At 45.3% G+C, this 22916-nt stretch overlaps 1 protein-coding gene across 7 annotated transcripts in view; it reads right to left on the bottom strand.

The window, feature by feature from the left end:
• The window catches only part of FAM227A (family with sequence similarity 227 member A), a 47373-nt gene that overhangs the window by 3068 nt on the left and 21389 nt on the right, over nt 1–22916 (bottom strand). For 5 of the 7 annotated variants that reach the window (XM_073326452.1, XM_073326445.1, XM_073326458.1 and 2 more), the window contains 8 exons: nt 14381–14485; nt 12437–12560; nt 10461–10568; nt 9515–9594; nt 5455–5557; nt 4946–5070; nt 1712–1869; nt 369–524 (listed from right to left, as the gene is read on the bottom strand). In XM_073326452.1, coding sequence (XP_073182553.1) covers nt 369–524; nt 1712–1869; nt 4946–5070; nt 5455–5557; nt 9515–9594; nt 10461–10568; nt 12437–12560; nt 14381–14485 — 959 coding nt within the window. Of the gene's footprint in view, nt 1–368; nt 525–1708; nt 1870–4271; nt 4370–4945; nt 5071–5454; nt 5558–9514; nt 9595–10460; nt 10569–12436; nt 12561–14380; nt 14486–22916 lie in introns of those variants that run through there. The other 2 variants (XM_073326465.1, XM_073326474.1) reach the window with 2 other exon arrangements.

Raw genomic sequence — 22916 nt, forward strand, 5'->3', positions numbered from 1 at the left:
AACTGACATTAGATAACCCTTGTATCCCCAAATCCATAAATATTGAAAGCTCTGCATTCCACAACCCCTCCAAACTCACTCTCTTAATCACCCTGTTAACCTCACCAAAATTCATGATCACCCTTCCAAAACAAAACATTAGCTCTCAGATTCCACCTAAAGCAACGTCAGAAAAACACCACACTGCATCTCTGTACCCCCCTGGAATAACTAGCTGCACAAAGCCATCCCCATATTTCCTCATGCCCCAAAACTCCTCTGGAATCAATGTTAGCTAACAGGTTTCGCCTGTAGCAGACAAGGAAATCATCAGTTGGGTTCAGATCATCACAGAATATGCTAGAATGAAACTACACTCATTTTTGTACCTGAGGAATTCTTGCTTCTCCTTCCACTGATGCTGGTCAAAATCCTTCATTTCTCTGCAGTGTCTCTGGTGCACTGTTCTGAAGGCATCATCCAGATGGCGAATATGATTAAAACCTTGTCGGATCACATCTGCATAGGTTGGAGTGGACTCCGTAGTTTGAAATGTAAAAGAAAAAAATATGGTCTGCTTTGTTTTTTCTTTGCTAAATGACATATGAGAGGAACAATAGGGGATGCATAAGTTAGGACTGAGATGAATTGGTAGAGCTGTAGCAGGTAGGGGATGAGGGCTCAGGACTGGAATAGCACAGAACATTTAAGGTCAGGATTGGGGCGTACTGGCAGAGCTTTATTGTCAGGGAGGTTAGGATTAGAATAGCAGGGATCTTCATTGTTAGGATCAAAGGAGCAAGGGTGATAAAGGCTGAGCCTCCCTCCTGGCATTGCTCCCTTAAGTTTTATAAGCACTCAAACTCCCCAGTAGAAAAACTTGCATTTCAACCCCAATCTAATTTATTCCATGCCTTTTTCAATTAGACAGCATTTTATCTCCCATTTTTATTCAGGTGCTCCCTCCCATACTTGTTTTCTTAACCTTTCTGTTCTGTTACTGAGAGCCTGTCAGCCTGACTCTGTTCAATGCAAAGCAGTCCCCTTGAAGGTTACCACCAGTATGGTTATACATTGGCTCCACACTATCTGGCCTATCTATAAACGTGTTCTTATATCACCTCTTCTTCAATCTGGTTTCTGTCAGTCTGAAGCCATAATCAACTTCAGGTTTGGTCCTGCAATTGAACAAAGTTCTGCAGCCACACAGACTAAGCCAGCAATCCACCGACTGGGGAAGGAGAGTAAGCGAACTCTGACCTTTCTCTGTTTTCCTCGCTGAAGCGTATAAGAGGGCATTATAAACGTGATAAAGGGGCTAGGACTAATTTATGAAGAGAGATTAAAATAACTAAATATGTATAACTTGGCTAAGCAATGTCTAGGGGTATAAGAAAGGGATGTCACTCATTTACAATAATATGAAGGGTACAAACATAAAGAGGGAGACAATTGTGTTAGGTGGTCAGAAGATAGAACTAGTTGGATGAAAATGAGTGGTGATTAATTCAGGCTGGCTTTCAGGAAACACAAAGTATGAGGTTTGTTAGCTTGTGGAATAGTTTCTCAATGGAAGGGGGGAAGCCCTAAAGCTTGAGATATTTACTATTGAACCCAGAAAAAATTCAATAATATGCTGTAAGGAATAATTCTGCACTCGTGGGGAATGGATAGAACGTAACCTAACAAGATTTTTCCATCTCTGATTTCTCTGAGTTGATCATAAGGATATGGTATAGGCTTGCAGATCTCCCTCCTGTGAATCAAGATGTCTTGTCCAGACTGTGGTTCAACATTATAGCTCTGGAGGAAGTGCTGAATTAGTGGGCTGTGTCCATTGATGTTAAAGAGATGCCAAGTAAAGTCAGGGCCCTGACAAGCTGGGTGTGACTGGAGAGGGGAAGAAACAAAGGAAAAAAGGCTATTAATTATATCAAAACGAAGTCCAAAGAATAAGGCATGTAATATCCCTAATGATTCATATTCTGAGTGAAAGATAAAATAATCCCCAAATATATAGCCATTGGAAATGCAGTGAAACCTGTCCATATAGGCACCTGACTACACTGAGGTGGGAGATCACCCTGAAGCCGCCACCTCCTCCAGTATAGGGACTCGGAGGTGAGGCTGCATCTGACCCTGACACAGTGCAAGGGCTGGGCCTGCCCCAGAAAAACCCTGGGGCCCTGCCCCTCTGTACCAGGTGCACCAGGAGTGGTTGGGCAGGTTTAGCCCAGCAGGATCCAAGTGTGGAGGGGCTTATTGTGGGAGGATCCAGGTGTGGGGTGAGAGGTTTCTGTGTGGGGCAATCTGGATGTGGGCAGCTCAGTGGGAGATCTGGATGCACAGGGCTCATTGGGGGTTCCGGGTGCAGGGCAATGGACTCTGGAAGGGATCCATGTGAAGGTGGTTGGGGCTCGGGGGGGGGGTCTGGGAGTGGGGCTTGATGGGGTGGGGATCCAGGTGCAGCTGGTTGGGGATCAGTGGGTTGGGGGTCTGGATGTGGGGGGCTCATCAGAGGGGTCCAGGTGTAGAAGGGTAGGGCTTCTCAGAGTGAGGAGTCGATGGGCCTGCTTAATGGGGGAGCCCCAGCTGCTGCTGAGGGGAAAATGCATGCCAGGCTCCCACTTCCCCCCACAGTTCCCCATTCCCTTTTCTTCTCCATCCTCCTCCCCTCACTCCCACATTCACCTCCCCCTGCCCTATACCACCCCCTTCCTTCTCCACTGTCTCTTCCCCTCACCCCCCTCCCTCATTTTTCCCACCCCCTATGACATTATTGACATGAACTGTGACCGTATAGATCATTGTTGCAACCAAGCTTGTATAGTTGCACCAAATCTTGTACAAAAAGGTCAAGTAAGGTGTCTATGAAAAGGTTGTAATTTGCTGGTTATGATTATGCTGTCTGTATGTGTGTATCAATTTTGTATGTGAAGTTATGAATATGGGCTATGTACTTGTATTAAATATTATGGGCACTACTGGGAGGTGGTTCTAATTGAACATTTCAATATATAAGTACATTCTGATTCCCAGCCATCACAGTGCTACTGCAGCAATGGCAAACTGGCTGTGAAAGGTTGCTGTGTTAGGAATGGAAGAACTGTGAATCCAACCATCTGTTGTTAGACTGGGTGTGAGAAAGATTAAAAGCATCAAAGGGAAAGTGGTAAGGGAAGCTGGTTGTGGGAGAATCCACAACCACTGACTTCAATATTATCTTGACCTGAACAAGAAAATGAAAATAAACCCAGAGTGCTATAGTAGAGAAGTTGTGCTCTAAAATAATTCAAATGTGTTGGGAATTTATTTAAGCTCTGTAATAGTACATGCTCCCAGGGGAGGGAGTTGAAGGAGGGAATAAGGGCTTCCCATACAGTCTTCTGTGGCAGAAGACTGAGGACTTACTTACACAGGCTGTAGAGGGAGGGTATGTGGATGTGCACTGGGAAAGCAAGTATTTGTCTGTATTAGCTAGGGCAAATCCACCACGACAACCACAGAATCATAGAAATATAGGGCTGCACGTGACCTCAGTCATCAAGTCATCAAGAAGTCATCAAGCCCAGCCCTCTACACTGAGGCAGGACCAAGTAAACCTAGACCAGTGCTAAAGGTGTTTGTCCAGCCTGTTCTTAAAAATCTCCAGTGATGGAGATTCTGTAACCTCCCTTTGAAAACTGTTCCAGAGCTTAACTATCCTTCTAGTTAGAAAGCTTTTCCTAATATCAAAACTAAATCTCCCTTGCTGCAGATTAAGCCTATTACTTCATGTTCTTCCTTCAGTGGACATGGGGAACAAATGGTCACCGGCCTTTTTGTAACAGCCCTTGACATATTGGAAGACTGTTATCGGGTCCCTCCTCAGTCTCCTTTTCTCAAGACTAAACATGCCCAGTAATTTTTTTTAACCTTTCCCCCAGGTCAGGTTTTCTAAACCTGTTACGATTTTTGTTGCTCTCCTCTGGACTCTGTCCAACTGTCCACATCTTTCCTAAAGCATGGTGCCCAGAAATGGACACAGTACTCCTGTTGAGGCCTCACTAATGCTGAGTAGCGTGAGACCATTAACTCTCGTGTCTTATATACAACACTCCTGTTAATACACCTGGGAATATTAGCCTTTTTTGCAACTGCATCAGATTGCTGACTCATATTCAATTTGTGATCCACTATGATCCCCAAATCCTTTTCAGCAGTACTGCCGCCTAGCCGATTAATCCCCATTTTATGGATGGGATTTTGATTTTTCCTTCCTAAGTGTAGTACTTGTTTTTATTGAATTTCACCTTGTTGATTTCAGACCAGTTCTCCAATTTGTCAAGGACATTTTGAATTGTAATCCTGTCCTCCAAAATTCTTGCAACTTCACCCATCTTGGTGTCATCTGCAAATTTTATAAGCATATTCTTCACTTCATTATCCAAGTCATTCATGAAAATATTAAATAGTACCAGATCCAGGACTGACCCCTGTGTGACCCCACTAGATGCCTCCTCCCATTTTCCACTGAATGCATCCGATGAAGTGAGCTGTAGCTCACAAAAGCTTATGCTCAAATAAATTGGTTAGTCTCTAAGGTGCCACTAGTACTCCTTTTCTTTTTGCGAATACAGACTAACACGGCTGCTACTCTGAAATCCTCCCACTTTGACAGTGAACCACTGATAACTACTCTTTGAGTAAAATCTGTCAACCAGTTGCGCACCCACCTTGCAGTAATTTCATCAGGATCGTATTTCCCTAGTTTGCTTATGAGACTGTCAAGTGGAACTGTGTCAAAAGCTGTACTAAAATCAAGTACATGGGGCAGCTGGTGAGGATTCCTTTCTGGAGTTCCGAGGATATTTTGGTGTTAACAGCATGGGACAGGCACCAGTAGATGTGTGCCATACCAGAGGAGAGGAAACGCTTACTCAGTCTGTCACAATTTCTCCCATCCCGTCTCGACGCACAGCATTACCTCTCTATGGAGTGGGGCGATCTTTAGCCGCCTTGTTTCAAATGTGTGTTGGGGCTGCTTCCAAGCACTTTTCAGGTCATGCTTTTCAGGCTGCAAATCATGTGGCATGGTATGAGGGTTGATGCCTGTGGCAAGAAAGAAACATCAGCTGTAAGATATCTCCTCACCATTCAGTTGTTATCATACTTCTCTTAAATCAATATAGTAGAGGAATAAAGATGTGACTGATTCAGTAGAAGTAGGAGGAGGCAGTGATACACACATGCACACCATAAATCCATCCCAAAAGAAGCAATGGCACTAATTCAACCACAGAAAGAAAGCTCACACACATACAAGCAGCTCTGATATATTCTGATCAGTAGAAATCAGTGGGGTAAACAAACCCACTCCTACTTGTCATATGGGGAACACACACCTATTACATTGCAAGGGGAGCATGAAACAGCTAGTCCTTAGAAAGTCTGAATAAATCAAAGAAGGTTTCATCTTTCTTCCCAATCCTTTACCTCTAAAGGACATAGATGCATGTACAACTTCCTTGGAGCCGAGGTCCAGGCTTGTTTGATCAGGTTGGTGCTTGTTGACAGTTTGGCTCAAAGACATGCGTTTCTGGGACCAAGAAAGAAGGAAAGGAAGGAAAAAAGTTTAATGGACTCATACATCATGTTGATAGGATTAGTGCTTTAATAGTCTCTATCCCCCTGAAAAATGTTGTTTGCCCCCCACTGATACATAACTGCCTTTGAGGAGAAATATTGTCTCTATCAGCAACGCTACATAGTAGAGTCATACGAAAGGAAATAAAAAATAACCTCTTAAATTGAAACTACAGGAGAAATTTTAGGTTGGTAGAATGTAACTATGTGGGTTGGTAGATAGCTAAGACAGCTGCTGAATTCTCTGTGTAATGAAAAGTGACTGATGGGAACACTTCCTAAAATGCTCCAGCCTTCTGAAGCCATCTGGCTCTGGCTGCAGAATGTCTGGAAATGGCTTCCTTCAAAGGCTGTCAATTCAAGTTTGCTCAAGAGCAACAAACTAGCATTCTTTCCCAGCTTCCATCCTGCTGGCCCGGAGATCTACAGCATACATCTAGAGGTGACTGGGTTTTGTAACTTACTGAATCTCTAGAAATCCCTTCACCTCATAGCTCCTCCATGAATCATGATATCCCTTTGCCACCCTCCAGCAACAGAGCAGTATGGGTGAGGGAAATACTTTTTCTCCAGAGGCAAGACCTAGGCTGGGCTGCGACCAATAGGTCCTGCTTGGGCTAGACAAATTCAGACTGACAATAAGGCATAAATTTTTAACAGTGAGAGTAATTAACCACTGGAACAATTTACCAAGAGCCATGGCGGATTCTCCGTCACTGGCCATTTTTAAATCAAGGTTGGACATTTTTCTTAAAAGATCTGCTCTCGGAATTATTTGGGGGAAGTTCTGTGGCCTGTGTTACACAAGAGGTCAGACTAGATCTGTGAATATGCAATCCACTTGGATAAAATGGATATCATGATGTACTCAAAGCTTCTTCCAGCTCACACATTGATCCAAAGAACAATAAAGGTGATCTGGGGACTGGAAGGACTGCTTTACTTATATTAAAAGAACAAAATACAATTGGCTATATTCAGCTTGATCTAGGGAGATGGAGGGGGTTTGATATAACTGTCTAAAAACATTTGAAAGCAGACACTCTCAATAAAAAAATATAGAGATGAGCAAGACCCAGCCCTCATGTACATGTTTTATAGAAGGGAATAAAAGCCTTTGTTGGGGGTGGGGGAGGAAGGGAAGTGTATTCTTCCCTAAGGAAATGTTTGGTTAGTATATCCCATATGGTGGATTTCAAAGACAAAAATCTGTTTTTCTCCTAATTGTGTTTATTTTTCTAACACCATTTACTAAGGAACAGGCAGACCTCAATACTGATCATCCATTCCCTCCTCCCTCTTTCCCCAACACACATCCTTTACAATACAGTAAAGGTCAGCTGGAACCTAATTTACTCCCACTGTACATGAGCAAAATATGCTGCTCCAATCATGTCACTCCCCACTTTGAAGCTCTTCACAATCACTGACTTCTATATCAAGTTCAGTTTTCTCAACCTTTCATTCAAGACTTCTGCAAAATTCAGCCCCTGCCCACATCTCACTTAATACCGGCCTCCCACTGCCTGTGCTCTTTCCATGCCATGCTTCTCAATACCTCTTTTGTACTTTTTTCTCCACTCTTATCTTCATCTTCTATGAAATATCCGCACCCCTGAGAGATATAGTTAAACCGATGTAACCCCCAGTGTAGACAGTGCTAGGTCAAATTAAGAATTATTCCGTTAACCTAGCTACCGCTTCTTGGGCAGATGGATTAACTACAGTGACAGGAGAACCCCTCCCACCAGTGTAAGTAGTGTCAATGCTGCAGCACTACAGCAGCACAGCATTTCAAGTGTAGACAAGACCTTATACACAGAACACCTTCCCTGCTTCTTGTGCACCAAATGACCACCTTTTCCTCCCTCCTAAAACGCTGCTATTCTGCAAAGCTCATCCGTGTTAATATGCGCAGGAAATCAGTGTTAACCTTAGGCTGGAAATTAGAAGGTTTCTAACTCTCAGAGGACTGAGGATATGGAACAGCCTCCCGATAACAAGCGTGGGTGCAAAAAATCTAACTAATTTTAAAATGGAGCTTGGCAAGTTTATGAATGGGATTATATGACAGGAGTGCCACAGTAACAGAAGACTGGACTCGATGACCCAGGATGTCTCTTCCAGTCCTATGTCCTGTATTCCTTAATCTATCAAAGAAAGAAATGTATTTATAAGCAACAAAAAGATACCTACTCTGATATCTAATCTAAGATAACTATTTTATCTATAGCATTTCTAAGATACTGGTCACCTTTTATCTAAGTACAGACATTACTGCTTTTACATCAGTCCATCATCTGGTCACTTGGCCCAAGATTTTCAAAAACAGGAGCCATACCTTAGACTCAAAAAGAAGGAGCGAGAGTTTCAAAATCGGAGCACTTAACAGTTCCCATTAATACCAAAGGACATGCTAGGTGTGCAGCGCTTTTGAAATCTGACTATTTATTTAGGTACTTAAATATGGATTTAGGAGACTAGCTATAGGCTCTTAATTTTGAAAATCTTGATCCTTGTGTTTTATGAACTTGATCTTGCACTTTCTTTGCATGTAGAATTCTCATATGTTCTAACTTAGAAGATAAGGCCTTGTACAAAACAGAGGAAGACAGAGCATGCTGACACGCCATAAAATCCATAAATAATAAGTTACTGTTGCTAGCTGGTTAAACTTGGAACACAAGCAATGTGCTAGATTATTAGTGAATTAACAAATAAATAGTGAGAAGTGATTGTACGTTTATCCATAAAAATAATTCACGCTGCTTCATCTCCCTTTTTGTGTAACAAAATTAAATCTGCAGACACACTGACTTCGGTCTCTTTCTACTTTTGAGATGAGTACAGCCATATCACTTGGGTCAGTGCCTACCATTGTGGCTATTTAAAACATTTTAAAAACACTTTTAAGCACCAAGAAAAGTTATTTGCTGCAATGCAGCAATGCAAAAACAATATCTATCTTATCATTTAACCAGACACTCAAATTCACAGTTATAGATGGAGTGCTCACATTTCACTTGCACTACATCTTTTCATTGAAGAGCTCCCTTGCTGTTTCAATATGAGTTTCTAATCATGGTACACTTTCACCTGTAATACAGTAGAACCTCAATTTTATGAACACTAGTCTTATGAACAATCAGTTATATGAACCATTTTTTCTGAAAGGAAAAGAAATCATTTAAACAAAAGTGATGTCAGTAAAGAATAAGTTAACATCCCTTCGTGTTCCAATTCCTTCAGTGCATTGGAAATTGCTTTGCAGTAGTTTGAAGAAGAGGAAAGGAATGCGGTACACCATACTGCAACTTATTCACCATACCTACTGTAATTTTGAGATATTCAATTTTATGAACTCCTCAATCCCCAAATATTTTGGAAAATAGGAATTCTACTGTATTCAGATTTTGTGAATCTTACTAATATTCAAGCACTTGAAACAGGTGTCTAAACCAAACATGCCTGTCTGTCCCCCCTGCCTCTCTGACTTCTTTGTTTCTTGGAAAGATTCTTCCTTGGCTCAGGGAATAAGACTATGGGTAATGATTATCAAGGTCTAAGGTTAGCTAGTAAAGGATTCCCTCTGAGTGTAAATCCAAAGATAGCAGAGGAATTGTACAAAGTGTTTACAAAAAACATAACTCAGAGTAATGGGACGAAGATGAGCAAAGATAAAAAAATAGATGGCTGTTAGGAAACCTTTCCAAATGGTGAGGGGAAAGTCCCTTCTCCCAAGTCATTTAACAGCCAATTGGACAAAAGAAGAGGGAACAAATCTGCACTAGCAGGAGAAAGGGGAAAGGTGAAGAGATGTGAAATGGATCATTTCAGTCTCAAATGTCTCTGTTTCTATGACATCCTCCCTTGCCTTGTTGCATGTCTTCATGAACAAGATGCTCTTTACCTTGTATGGTTGAATGGATGGCTGAGGAGTCTTTTCTGGGTTGCCAGAAGCCTTTGAGGAAGCAAAGGGGACAGAGGATTCTGGGAAAAAACAGTGATACATATTGCTCATCATTTTAAAATCTGTGACCTAGGACCAAGCCCTGCTCGAGAGAACACTCTCTACAAAACTCTGTTTACTTGCGACTCAATGCAGTCACTGAATGAGACCTTGATTCTGTCCCTGTATTTACAGTCTGTATTTGGTAAGGTCCTTTGTGTTCCTTATCGAATGATGAATATTTTCCTCCATCCCTATTAAATGCACCACCCTTGTTGCAATCACACATGTCATGACCTCGGATGGGATCCCCTTTGGGATCTGTCAAAACCACTTCTAAGCTGGCCAGAGTGGGTACTGATGAGTAACATAATGTGCTCCCTGCTTCCCTCCAGCACTTGCATCCCTCGCTGACCCAGAGAGGAATGAGAACCTAGGACAGGGAACGAAGCCAGGTCTCCCCCACGGCAGTGCAGAGTATTACTCCTATAGAACCAAGCCTGGTCCCTGCAGCTCTCCCGTTGCCTGATGAAATAAAGAATAAGAGACAAACAGAGAATTGAATGCAAATCTGCATGCTGGCAAAGAGCACTTATCCCTGCTTAGGACAGGTCATCGCCAATCATTCAAAAGTTCTTTAGCCAGGATGCTCTGTTTGCAAATGAGTATTTATCAGTTCTCTCTGACAAAAGGGCAGCTCACGAATACATCATTCAGATACAATATATCAGCATGAAGCCAGGCATCTGACTCATGCTATGCCATTTTTCTAGTTCCACAGCACAGCTGTTTGTTGGTCCTGCAAAGACAAGGCATCTTGTATGGAACAGTGGATGCCTGGTTTGGACACCGACCCCCTGTTTAGCTCAGCAGAAACATGGGGTGAAGCTATCGTCAGTGCTCTTACCTGTCCTCTGCTTTCCCTTTGTTGACAGCAAGTCTTCCCTCCTAAATCTCTCTGGTTCCAGGTGGGAGTAGTCCCAGCTACTGTAGCTCCCTGGGACAGGCAGTGTCCCTAAGGGGGAGGGTAAATGAGAAATAGTGAGAGAGACTGGAAATGAAGAAGAGAGAAACAGCAAAAGAAGTAGTAACAGAAAGAGAGAATACAGTTTGGCACTTTTCATCTTCAGAGTTGCAACTAACATTAACTAAACCTCACAATGCCCCAGAAGATGCTCTATCATCCACATTATACGGATGGAGATGCCAAGGCAGAAAACTGGTAATTGACCAAGACATCAGAGGAAATCTGCCCCGGGACTGGACATAGAATTCAGGAGTTGCTTGCTCCCAATCCTATGTTCATACTATGATTGAGACTAATATTAAAATTATTATTTCACTTGAGAGGAGAATATAAGAGACAATCAAAGTAACAGAAAGAGAGAGTGATAATGAAGGTGAGAATGAGACAGAGAGCAGAATGAAGAGACATATAGAAGTGGGATAAACTGAGGAAGAAGGGGGTGGTAAGAGCAAAGTGAAAACCCAGTTTGCAGGGAGTATTCATTGCTTCAGAGGCTGAAAATGTCCACTGGACTTTTATCTCCTGTCTATCAAAGAGGCATGAACTCCAGGAAGAAAACATCCCACCCAGAACGCCTGACTCCCAGGAATTGATTTTATGTTTGCTGCAGGCCACCAAGGTGAGCAAGATGATGGACAAAGGATGACCAGGAATTTCTCCCAGAGATCAGGAAATTGTGTGCCAGGGTCCCATATTTAGAGCTGGGTGAAATTTTTTAGATTAACAGTTTATTCACCAAAAAATGAAGTTTTGGTCAACCTGAAACTATTCATGAATTTGACTCAGTTTTGACAGAGAAAAACTTTTTCCAGGCCAGCAGCTAGGAGATATGGATTCAAATCCCTCCTCTGAATCAGGCAGAGAGAAGATATGAATCCACATCTCATACCTCCCAAGAAGGGCTTTAATTACCAGGTTATAGAGTTTTTGTCACCAGGGCCACACAGAGATTTTGGGGGATCCAGGGCAAAATCCAAAACCACACTCTTCCAAAACAATTACCACTAAGGGGAAGCCCCGGCGGGAGAGCGGGGAGGTCTGAAGAGCGAGCTCACCCCACAGTGACGGCTCCTGTCCCAATGGGCTGGGCCCAGCTCCCCACTCTGGGCATGGTGACATGGCGCACAGGATCACAGTACCATTCTGCCTGACCACTTTTCCCTCATGATAGAGGGGCTGCCAGACCAAACCTGAGTGGCACTGTGACCCCACAGACCAGGCTACAACCCAACACAGTTTAAGAGCCCTCAAATGGGGGCCTGGAGCAAATTGTCATCCCCCATACCCTCCAGGCAGCCCTGGTCCTCATTCACTCTCTCTTTGGCCCAGTGAATATTTAAGTATTTATAGAAAGTGAAACTGCTTCCACAGGAGACTGAGAGCAACACAGTTTAAACCAGCCTGGTGGTTACAATGCTTACCTGGGAGAGGAGAAATCTGAGTTCAAGTCCCTGCTCCAGAGTGGGGATTCAAACCTGGGTCTCCCATATTCCAGGCAAACACCCTAATCACTGGGCTAAAAATTTTGGACATGGACACGCAGTTTGCTAGTCTGACAAAGACTTTTCACATTTGCTGACAACTTCTGAACATTTTCAGAACTGAACAGAGCATTTTTTCTGATTCTTTTGGTCTGCTCTCTGAACCAAAAAGTCAATTATTCACTCAGTTCTATCCTTATGTTCCTCTCTATTCTTTTTGTTCCTTAGTACCACAGGATGGAAGGGGGGCTAGAGACATTTTTATTAAGGCCAGGGAAGGAAGGCAGTTTGAAAGGCTGGAAAGTATTCTCCTCCATTTGGCTGAATATGACCTGCACGTATTGCCTTTTAAGCGGGAAGAAAAGACCCTCTCACCTGCCATCCACTCTGACAGCACATTGCAGAGCTGGGACTTGAACTCATGTGTATTGAACCAGGATCTTGGAAAACTGGAGCAGAAGCAGGTGTACAAAGTTTGGCTCAGCAATGAAGGGAAAACCTAAGGGTAAAGCAAAGAAAAATCAGAACTCTATCAATCTAGACAGGTTAGATGAGAGACTGGGACAGACTGTTCCTTCTTAGAGCTTAAAAGGAGCTGTATTCCTTCCTCCTATATACAGGGACTATCCAAAATTCCAGTCCACACAGATTCAGTCATAAAGGAATATCCTCCATTTTAATATAAACAATCATTTAGCCAGCATTGTAATTTTGTTTCTTGTGCCATTTCTCCTGTTTTTTTACATTAGAAACATCAAGAATGTTAAGTCTGATTTGTTGGAAGACTTCTTAGTGTACGTGGACCTCTCATACCTTAACTGAGGGGATGAGGGGGATGCTGAATCCTAAACAAAGCCATCCTGTCTCCCAAGTATTTGTTCAACACCGGCATTACACAGGTGTTCAGACACACAAACCAAAACCTAAGTTTCAAACAGTTTGAATAAAAATCTCTTCCCTTCAAAGTTGCTCAGCTTTCAGTCCCTTGTGATGTCACTAGTTTTCCAGTCATTATAGAGTCTTCTAGGGGGAGAAAGGAATTTCTAAATCTAAGAAACAAGCAGAAAAATGTTTGCATAGTTGGAAGCAAAGGAGGAGACAAACCCCCCCTTTTTTTTTAAATTTGGTCATGTTTACCAAAAGGAAGCAAGAGGCCACAGAATCAGATAGGCCTTCAGTGTGGAAATACAAGATCCCTGGAATAAGGATAAAAAACTGAAGTGAGAAGAAGAAAGAGAGCCAGACAACAAAGTCAAGGGAAAATGAAGAAAGGAAACTGTAGCAGTAAATAAATAACTCAAGTAGAGAGGGCAGAAAGAATTGGATGGAGTGCATCTCAATGGAGGCAAAGGAGCAGGGTGGGGGAGAAGTAAACCTATCCCCTCAAAAACAAAAACCACCATGGCACTAACATGTCATTTGCTGCCATCACATACTTCACTCTGCTTGTGTGTTCTACCCCTTCCCCCCATCCTGAGTCTGTCTTGTCTGTTTATATTATAAATTCTTCAGATCAGGTACCATCTATTAGTCTATGTTTGTACAGCACCTCACACAATGGGGCCCCATTCTTGGTTGTTCCTTAGGCACTACTGTAATAAATATGATTAATAAATAATTAATAATTAATAAAGTGTGAGAAGTAGATACCAATGCTTCAACTTACTGAGTGGGGAGAATTGGAGAAGAAAAGGCAATCACAGATGCTGAGTCAGATGGAGAATTAGTTTTCAATGAGACAAGGAGATGGAAGGAGTCCGAAATAAAAAGGTTGGGGATCAGGGTTAGTTTCTTGAAGATGAACCAGAAATTACAGAAGAAACAGAAGGGAACAAGGAATTCAGAGGATGAGTAAGGATGAAGGAGAAGAGCCTGTAGGATGGGGTGAAGGCATGAGGATGAACAAGAGGAGGGTATGAAGAATGAACCTTGATGGGGAGAGACAGAGCAGCTCCTCAGATCTCATTATCCCTACCCATGATTTTAGGTTATTAAAAGATATTCACAAGACAAGAGCATGAACCATATTGGCCATCATGGAGCATTCCAAACTGTGGCGATATTAGACAAGATAGTCTGATATTCAACAAGAGTTAAAGGCCAATTGATCACTGCACATTCCAAGCCCTGGAAGAATTAATTAGTAAATGCCCGTGCAGCATTCTAAAAATATAAAGTGTTATATATGGGGTAACTGTTGTTAGTGTCAGATTATCCCTGTGGCCAGAGATAAAGGGGCGGATAGTGGTGGATATTCCCAGGTCATTTCACTGCTTAAGTGTAAACTCTATTGCTTTTTCTAAACCTTTTTACACTCACTTTAATAAGAGCATTCTGGTAGTGGAACTTGTGACAGTCAAACAGGAGGGTGGCATAATTCTTTGCAATGCGATCAAACAGTCGTCCCTGAATCTCTCTATTTGGCTACCAAGAAAGAAAGAAAGGAATGAATCATCATAGAGGCATTCCCCTCCCCATCAAACCACAGCAACATCGAGATCCTCAAGCCTGTCTGAAGGTTTATGTTCTACTATGACATGAGCAGAATGGATTGATTTAAATCACCAATTTTAATAATGATTTAAATCAGCAAGCAGGAAACGTTGATTTAAATAATCTATTTTAATCTTGTTATCTATTTGTACTCGTTAGCTATTTTCCTAAATAAAGTTTGAGTCTCAGTGGTTGGTAACCATTAAAACATGTTGATTTGTAACTAAATAGAGCCTTTACACTAAATTTGGTACATCTGACCTCCTTTATAAAGCATTTTGAGATCTACTAGTAAAAGCACGATATAAGAGCTAAGTTTTATTTTAATTATTTTATTTTGCTAACCAGGATGATACACTATACAGGAACTCTTCACTTAAAGTCGTCCCGGTTAACATTGTTTCATTGCTGATCAATTAGGGAACATGCTCTTTTAAAGTTGTGCAATGCTCCCTTCAAACATGGTTTGGCAGCCCCCTGCTTTGTCCACTGCTTGCAGGAAGAGCAGCCCGTTGGAGCTAGCTGCTAGGGGCTTGGAACTAGGGTGGACCATAGCAGCCCCCATAGCAGCTCCCCTAAGTTCCCTGTGCAGCAGCTGCCCAGCAGGCTATCAATTCGGCAATTCAGCTGTCCCTCTGCCACTGCCATGTGCTGCTCCTGCCCTCTCCCTTGAAGCTGCTCCCTGAGCCTCTTGGGGAGGGGGTAGGGTGGGGTGTGGCTAATGTCAGGGTGTCTCCCTCCCCCCTGCTCCTGCACCCCGCTTACCCCATCTTCCATAGAGCGGAGGCAGCAGCTGAGGTGGGTCTCAGCTTGCTGATCTAATTAACAAGGCAGTGTACTTGAGACAGGGATCAGCATACTTAAAGGGGAAATGCACATCTCTCTCTCTCTCACACACACACACAGGGCGTGTGTCTCTGTCTGTTATGCTATCTCCCCTCCCTTCATTCCTTCTGCCTTGTAGAGCGTGAGGCTACATTAACAACGAGTTTAACCCTTGAGGGCTTGTTCATCATTTTGCAGTAAGGCATTCCCTGGGAAATATCCCACCCTCTGACTTCACCACCTCAACCAAGCTTCACAATCATCATTGCTGTGTACCAGTATTAAATTGTTTGTTTAAAACTTATACTCTGTGTGTGTATATATATAATAATAAATATAATATAGTCTTTTGTCTGGTGAAAAAAATTTCCCTGGAACCTAACCCCCCCATTTACATTAATTCTTATGGGGAAATTGGATTAGCTTAACATCATTTCGCTTAAAGTCACATTTTTCAGGAACATAACTACAACATAAATTGAGGAGTTCCTGTATTTATGGACATTTATTTAAGCGATTATATAGCTTAACATACATTTAGTTTAAAATGGCAAATGATGCGTTTTGTATTTACACCTGATGATTAATTTTTTGCTCATGATTTGTTTCAAGGAACATTTGAATGAAAATTGGAATTCAATTAAAACTGCACAAAACATAATTTAAAAATTTTTATTAGTTAAATAAAACTATGTTTAATGTCCTGGATACATAGGGGAAAAGCATAAATTTATCAAAACATATTTTGCATTTAAAACTAGCTGATTTATTAAAATATTATCTGTAGTTATGAATTTTGAACTGATAGTTTCTGGTCATCAACTTCCAATCAGTTTCTCAACTTTGAATGAGCTAATCATTGAACTGAACTTGTTGAATAAAATGAAATGAAGAAGAGGCAGTCAAAAGCTGGTTTAGAACTTCAACTTTGGTTCTAGGTGTTTAGCCAGTTCAATGGTTGGACTTTCTTTAAAACTTCAGCAGCAAAGATGTACTGCTTGAATATTACTTTTTAAATTTAATAGATTACAGTAAGTGTAGGTGTTAACGTAGAGTGTAATAAAGGACAGTTACCTTTTCCGTAACTGGTGTTCTTTGAGATGTCTTGCTCATGTCCATTCCGTATTAGGTGTGTGTGCTCGCCACATGCACCGGTGCTGGAAGTTTTTCCCTTAGCAGTATCCATAGGGGACTGGCTCTGGTGCCCTCTGGAGGCTCCCCTACCCTCCCTACATGGCACTGCCAGCTCTCCCCACCTTCAGTTCCTTCTTGCCGGAAACTCCAACAATGGGGAAGGAGGGCAGGTTGTGGAATGGACGTGAGCAGCACATCTCGAAGAACACCAGTTACAGAAAAGGTAACTGTCTTTTCTTCTTCGAGTGCTTGCTCATGACTACAAAGCAGTACCCCTGGAGGTTGGTAGGAGTTCACGGACGTGTAGATTGCAACACAGCTCTGCCAAACCCAGTATCGTCCCTGACCTGTTGAGTGATGGCATAATGAGCGGTAAACATGTGAACAGAGGACCACATTGCAGCTCTGCAGATGTCCTGGATAGGGATATGCACCAGGAAGGCTGCCGAAGACGCCTGAGCTCTGACAATCGGTGGCGGTAGAACCCCTGCTAGGTTATAACAGTTCCTTATGCATGAGGTGATCCTATTGGAAATCCTCTGCGAGGATACCAGATGACCCTTCATCCCATCCACTGTAGCGATGAAGAGCTGAGTTGATTTACGGAAAGGCTTGGTACGTTCTAAGTAAAAAGCCAGGCCCTTCGGACATTCAGCAAGTGAAGATGCCTCTCTTCGCTGGTCTTGTGCGGTTTGGGACAGAACACTGGGAGGAAGATGTCTTGGTTCATATGGAAGGTAGACACCACCTTTGGTAGGAAGGCTGGATGGGGTTGCAGCTGAACCTTGTCTTTGCAGAAGACCATGTATGGCGGATCTGAGGTCAAGTCTTTAATTTCAGAGACTTGACTCGATGATGTCACCACCACCAGGAACGCAACCTTCCATGACAGGTGGGAAAGGGAGAAGGAACCCAGCAGCTCAAAGGGCGGGCTGGTGGGCCTAGAGAAGACTAAGTTAAGATCCCACTGCGAGACAGGAGTCCGTACCTGAGGAAAGAGTCTCTCGAGCCCTCTCAAGAATCTGTCCGCCATGTCATGGGAAAATACCGTCTATCCTTGGATCGGCAGGTGAAAAGCAGAGATGGCCGCGAGATGCACTCAACACGGCTGCTACTCTGAAACCTGTCTAATGGAAGTGTGTGCCAGGCCCTGGTTCCTCAAATGAAGCAGGTAGTCCAGGACAGCCTGTATGGAAGAATGCGAAGGAGAGATGCCACACTCGGACGCCCAGCAGGAAAACCTCATCCACTTGGCCAGGTAAGTCAGTCAAGTTGAGGGCTTCGTACTTCCCAGGAGGACCTGCTGGACCTCCTCCGAACAGGTCCGCTCTTCCGGGTTCAGGCACTGAACATCCACACCGAGAGGTGGAGGGACGCAAGGTTGGGGTGTTAGAGCTGACTGTGGTCCTGTGACAGCAGGTCTGGTCTGTTGGGTAGGGGCCAGGTAGGGGCCGCTGATAGGTTAATGTATGTGCGAAACCAGTGCGATCGTGATAACCTGCACCATGTCTCTCTTGATCTTTGCCAGGACCTTGGCGAGGAGTTGGATCGGAGGAAATGTGTACATCAGACCCTCTGACCATGGCAGGAGGAAGGCATCATAGAGGGAGTCCCTGCCAAGAGCAAAACCAATGACAGTTTATGTTTTGCCTGGTGGCGAACAGGTCCATTTGGGGAGTTCCCCACCTCTGGAGGACCATATAGGCTACGTCGCAGTGGAGCGACCACTTGTGGTGAGGGGAGAAGGCCCTGCTGAGGTGATCTGCTAGCATGCTCTTGATGCCAGGGAGGTGACAAGCCTCCAGGTGGATCCCAGGATCGATGCAGAAGTTCCAGAGACGGAGTGCCTCTTGGCAGAAAGCCAATAAGCGCGCTCCTCCTTGCCTGTTGATGTAGAACATTGAGGCTGTGTTGTCCATCAGGACTCTCACCACGTTGCCCGACAGGTGAGGTAAGAAGATGCTGCATGCCAATCGGACCGCTCTGAGTTCTTTGACATTTATGTGGAGTGCCATTCTCCATCGGGGACCACATACCCGGGTCTGGAGATCTCCGAGGTGCACACCCGAGCCAAGGTCCGAGGCGTCTGATACCAACTCAAAGGAGTGAGGGGGGCTGTAGAATGGAACTCCCTCTAGGGCCTTCTCACGATCGGTCCACCATCACAGCAAGGTGAGTACTGCCAGGGGGATGGTCACTATCTTTTTCAAGTGATCCCTGGACTGGGAATAGGCCATCGTCAGCCACTGCTCCAGAAGCTGCATACGGAGCCTGGCATGGTGGACAACGTACGTGCAAGCTGCCATGTGGCCCAGCAGATGCAGGCAGACCCTGGCTGTAGTCAGGGGGAACATGGACACCTCTGCGATAAGGTCTGTCAAGGCCCAAAACCTTTCTAGTGGCAGGAACGCTCTTGCGCAGGTGGAGTCGAGCACCACCCCCATGAATTCTACCCTTTGCACTGAAACTAACGTGAACTTTTTATTATTCACCAGTAGGTTCAGGGAGCGGCACGTGTCTTGCAGCACCGCGACATCCCTTTGGATCTGAGACCTAGAGCTGCCTTTGACAAGCCAGTCATCGTGGTAAGGGTAGAGCTTTATACCCTGGTGCCTGAGGTAAGCCACCGCCACCATCAACATACACTTGGTAAACACCCTCGGTACTGTCACCAGGCCAAATGGGAGGACCGTAAATTGGTAGTGGCGAGGTCCCACCATGAAACAGAGAAAATGTCTGTGCCCTTGCAAGATCGCTATGTGGAAGTATTCGTCCTTTAGGTCAAGGGCATCATACCAGTCTCCCAGATCCAGGGAGGGGATGATAGAGACCAGGGAAACTATGTGGAACTTCAGTTTCTTTAGGTACTTGTTGAGATCTCGCAGGTCCAGAATGGGACGTAGACTGCCCTTGGCCTTTGGGATTAAAAAGAATCAGGAATAAAAACCCCCGTTCCTGTACTCTAGAGGAACTTCCTCCATTGCCCCCATCTGCAGCAACCCTGGACCTCCTGTGCGAGGAGAGTCTCACGAGATGGGTCCCTGAAGAGGGATGGGGAAGGGGAGTGGGGGGAGAGGGGAGAAAGAAACTGAAGGGTATCTCCCTGCGCCACTTTGTTCAGGACCCAGCGGTCTGAGGTTATCGTGGTCCATGCAGGGAGGAAAAAGGAAAGGCGGTTGGAAAAAAACGGGGAAGATGGTCTGGGGAATAGTCTGGTACGTTGCCCTCGGGCACACCCTCAAAATGGTCACTTGGCCCCTTGCTTATTCTGCGTGGAGCCCGACTGAGCAGGAGGTGGAAGAGGGTGGCTCGGGTGGCACTTGTAGCCCTTGGCCTTCTTATGAGGCAGGTCCTACCGAGGCTGCCTCCCTTGTCCCTCAGGCTGTTTCGGTTTGAACTGCTTATGTGCTGGGTCTGGGATGTACAGCCCCAGTGTTTTCAGGGTGGTACGGGAATCCTTTAAACCATGCAGCTTGGTATCAGTCTGTTCTGCAAATAGGGCCTGGCCGTTGAAGGGAAGGTCCTGCATCGACTGCTGAGTTTGGTGGACAAGCCAGAGAGGAGCAGCCAGGAAGCTCGCTGCATAGAGATGGCGGAAGCTATGGTGCGGGCTACAGAATCCGCTGCGTCAGAAGCCGCCTGGAGGTCCGTTCTGGCCACCGTTGTGCCCTCTGCGAGTATCACCCGAAATTCCTTCCTGGACCATTCGGGGAGTGAATACTTGAACTTGCCCATGACCTGCTATGTTCTAATCATAGCAGCCAAGAAAGTCCTGGTGATTGGCCACTCTCAATTACAGGCTGGAAGATTAATACATCTTATGCCCAAAAAGATCCAGCCTCTTTGAGTCTTTATTTTTGGGGGTAGCCCCGGGTTGGCCTTGCCTCTCTCTGTGGTTAACCACCTCAACCACAAGGGAACTGGGGGCCAGGTGGGAATTGGGGGCCAGGACTCATGCCCTTTTGTTGGTACAAAGTACTTGCACTTGGCCCTTTCAGAAATGGGGGCAAGGAGGAGGGAGTCTGCCACAGGGCAGTGGTAATCTTTGATACCCCCTCATGAAGGGGTAGAGCCACGCTGGCAGGAGCTGAGGAGCATAGGACATCAAACAAGGAGTCTGAAGTTTCTTCCAACTCCTTGGCCTGGAGCCCAAGGTTAGATGCAACTCTCTTCAATAGTTTCTGGTGTGCCTTAGTATCATCCTGAGGAACTGGGTGAGGAGGCTCCGTGATACCTTCGTCTGGCAATGATATGGGTGATGCTGGTACCGCAGGAACCTCCATGTCCATTGATGGTCCAGCAGGCTGCTCCCCTGGGTCCTCGTGGACCTGTGGGGTCCTTCTCCCCAAAGTCTCGGGCACTGTAGGGGGTCTGGATGCCAAGGTCACTAGCCTGTTTGAGGCTCCTGACACCAAGCATGCAGCCTGGGAAGGCTGGGTGAACCCCAAGAGGTTCCATGGATACCATGGTGCCAGCCACTCTGCCTGGGGCCCTGGGATAGGTTTGGATGCTGGAGATGTAGGCAGCACCCCAGGCAGTCCCGCAGTTAGGGAGCCCAGCTCGGTGCTGGAGCTGTAGCCGGAGCAGTCGCTACCTGGTGACCAGGATCGGGCAGAGCAGCAGCTCTTATCTGACCGGTGCTGGTCGCTGCACCTGGAGGCAGACCTGTTTGAACGGGACAAATGTCTTGGTCTGGGCCTTGGGGACCAACAGCATTTGGCAGATCGGTGTCAGAAACCTGGCAATCTATGCCTTACACTACCCAACTGGTACCAGGATGTTTAGTAGGACCAGGAGCTATCACACACCGGTTGCTGGGAAGAAGCCCCCGAACGTGGCGATCTCAGTCTCGGAGATTGATGATGGCGGTCTGGTGACTTCAACCCCTTGATTGGTCCCGGGATCTGTACCGAACTTTTGGTGACGTGAGGGGTCAGTCTCGGTGCTCCTGCCACGGGGCACACACCTCAGTGGGTCTGTGCCAGACTACCGGCGAGATACGCCTTGAATCCCACTGTCTGTGCCCAAGGTCCGAGGACCGAAGAGGGCTTCGCTAAGCCTGCCTATCTGAGGTGTGACAGCTTCAGGCGGGCGAGTAGTGGCGGGACATCCCATGTGATGGGAAATGGTGCCGCTGAGGCAGGGACACATGCGGAGGTCCCAAGGCGGGTTTACCCTGAGACCTGAGTACCACTGGAGCCGGTGTGGGTGGCACTGGAAGCATCAGGATATCCTGAACTGCCTGCAGAGCCTCAGGAATCGATGGCGCTTGGAGCTGGTGGAGGCCTGTACCACTATTTGGAGTCACAGGCAAAGCATGGGATGGGCTGCACCGTTTGGCTTGAGCTGGGGCCTGACTTCCCAAAGGGGGTGTTGAGCTGCTCGGCACAGGTCTTGGCTCACCCCCAGCCCTCTCTTTTCCCTTGCAGGAAGTAGGGGATCTTCCCCTCCCTGTCTTGTTTGTCTTCTTGGCTGGAGCTGCAGTGGGTGGGGACCGGGACCGACTCATGGACGGTGTGAGCGGAGAACTGTGCACCGATGCTGTGGTGCTCGGTGCCGAGTCAGACCGTTGCTCTGGTGCTAGAGTGAGTGCTGACTCACTCCATCAGGAGCGCCTTTAAGCGATTGTCCCTGTCCTTTTTCATCCTGGGTTTGAAGGACTTACAAAGATGACACTGGTCGCTTATGTGCCCTCACCCAAGCACCGTAAGCAGCTACTATGTGGATCGCTGATGGGCATAGGCCATCTGCAATGATCACAGGGCTTAAAGCCTGGGGACTGGGGCATGCCCCATCCCCCGGCTGAGTCCCGTTCGGGACTAACGAAGAGTTCGAGAACTACTGCTAAGGGTAACTAATTCAACTACTAAATATATACACCTATATTACAGGTTTTCAAAGTTCACAAGAACAGAGAACGAAACAATGTTAGCAGAAGCAGCAGATGTTCCAGCACAGTCACTGGCAGCAAGAAGGAATTGAGGGTTGGGGGAGCTGGCGGCGTCCTTTACACCGTGCCATGCGGGCGCCACTCCAGAGAGTACCAGAGCTGGTCCCCTAAGGATGCTGAGGGGAAAACTTCCAGCACTGGTGCATGTGGCGCGTGCACACACCTAATGGAATGGACATGAGCAAGCACTCAAAGAACTTCTAATTTCTTTCTTGTGTTGCCCACACACAATATATATAGTTTTTTTCTCTCTCTCTTTATATATATATATATATATATATATATATATATATATATATATATATATACACACACACCCCAAATTTAATTTTAAATAGGTTTATATTTAAAAAGAAAACACCCCCTGTCAAGGTTCCTTCCCCACTCTGAACGCTAGGGTACAGATGTGGGGACCTGCATGAAAAACCTCCTAAGCTTATCTTTACCAGCTTA

This window comes from Lepidochelys kempii, chromosome 1, assembly GCF_965140265.1.
Source record: "Lepidochelys kempii isolate rLepKem1 chromosome 1, rLepKem1.hap2, whole genome shotgun sequence".
Classification (NCBI taxonomy): Eukaryota; Metazoa; Chordata; order Testudines; family Cheloniidae; genus Lepidochelys; species Lepidochelys kempii.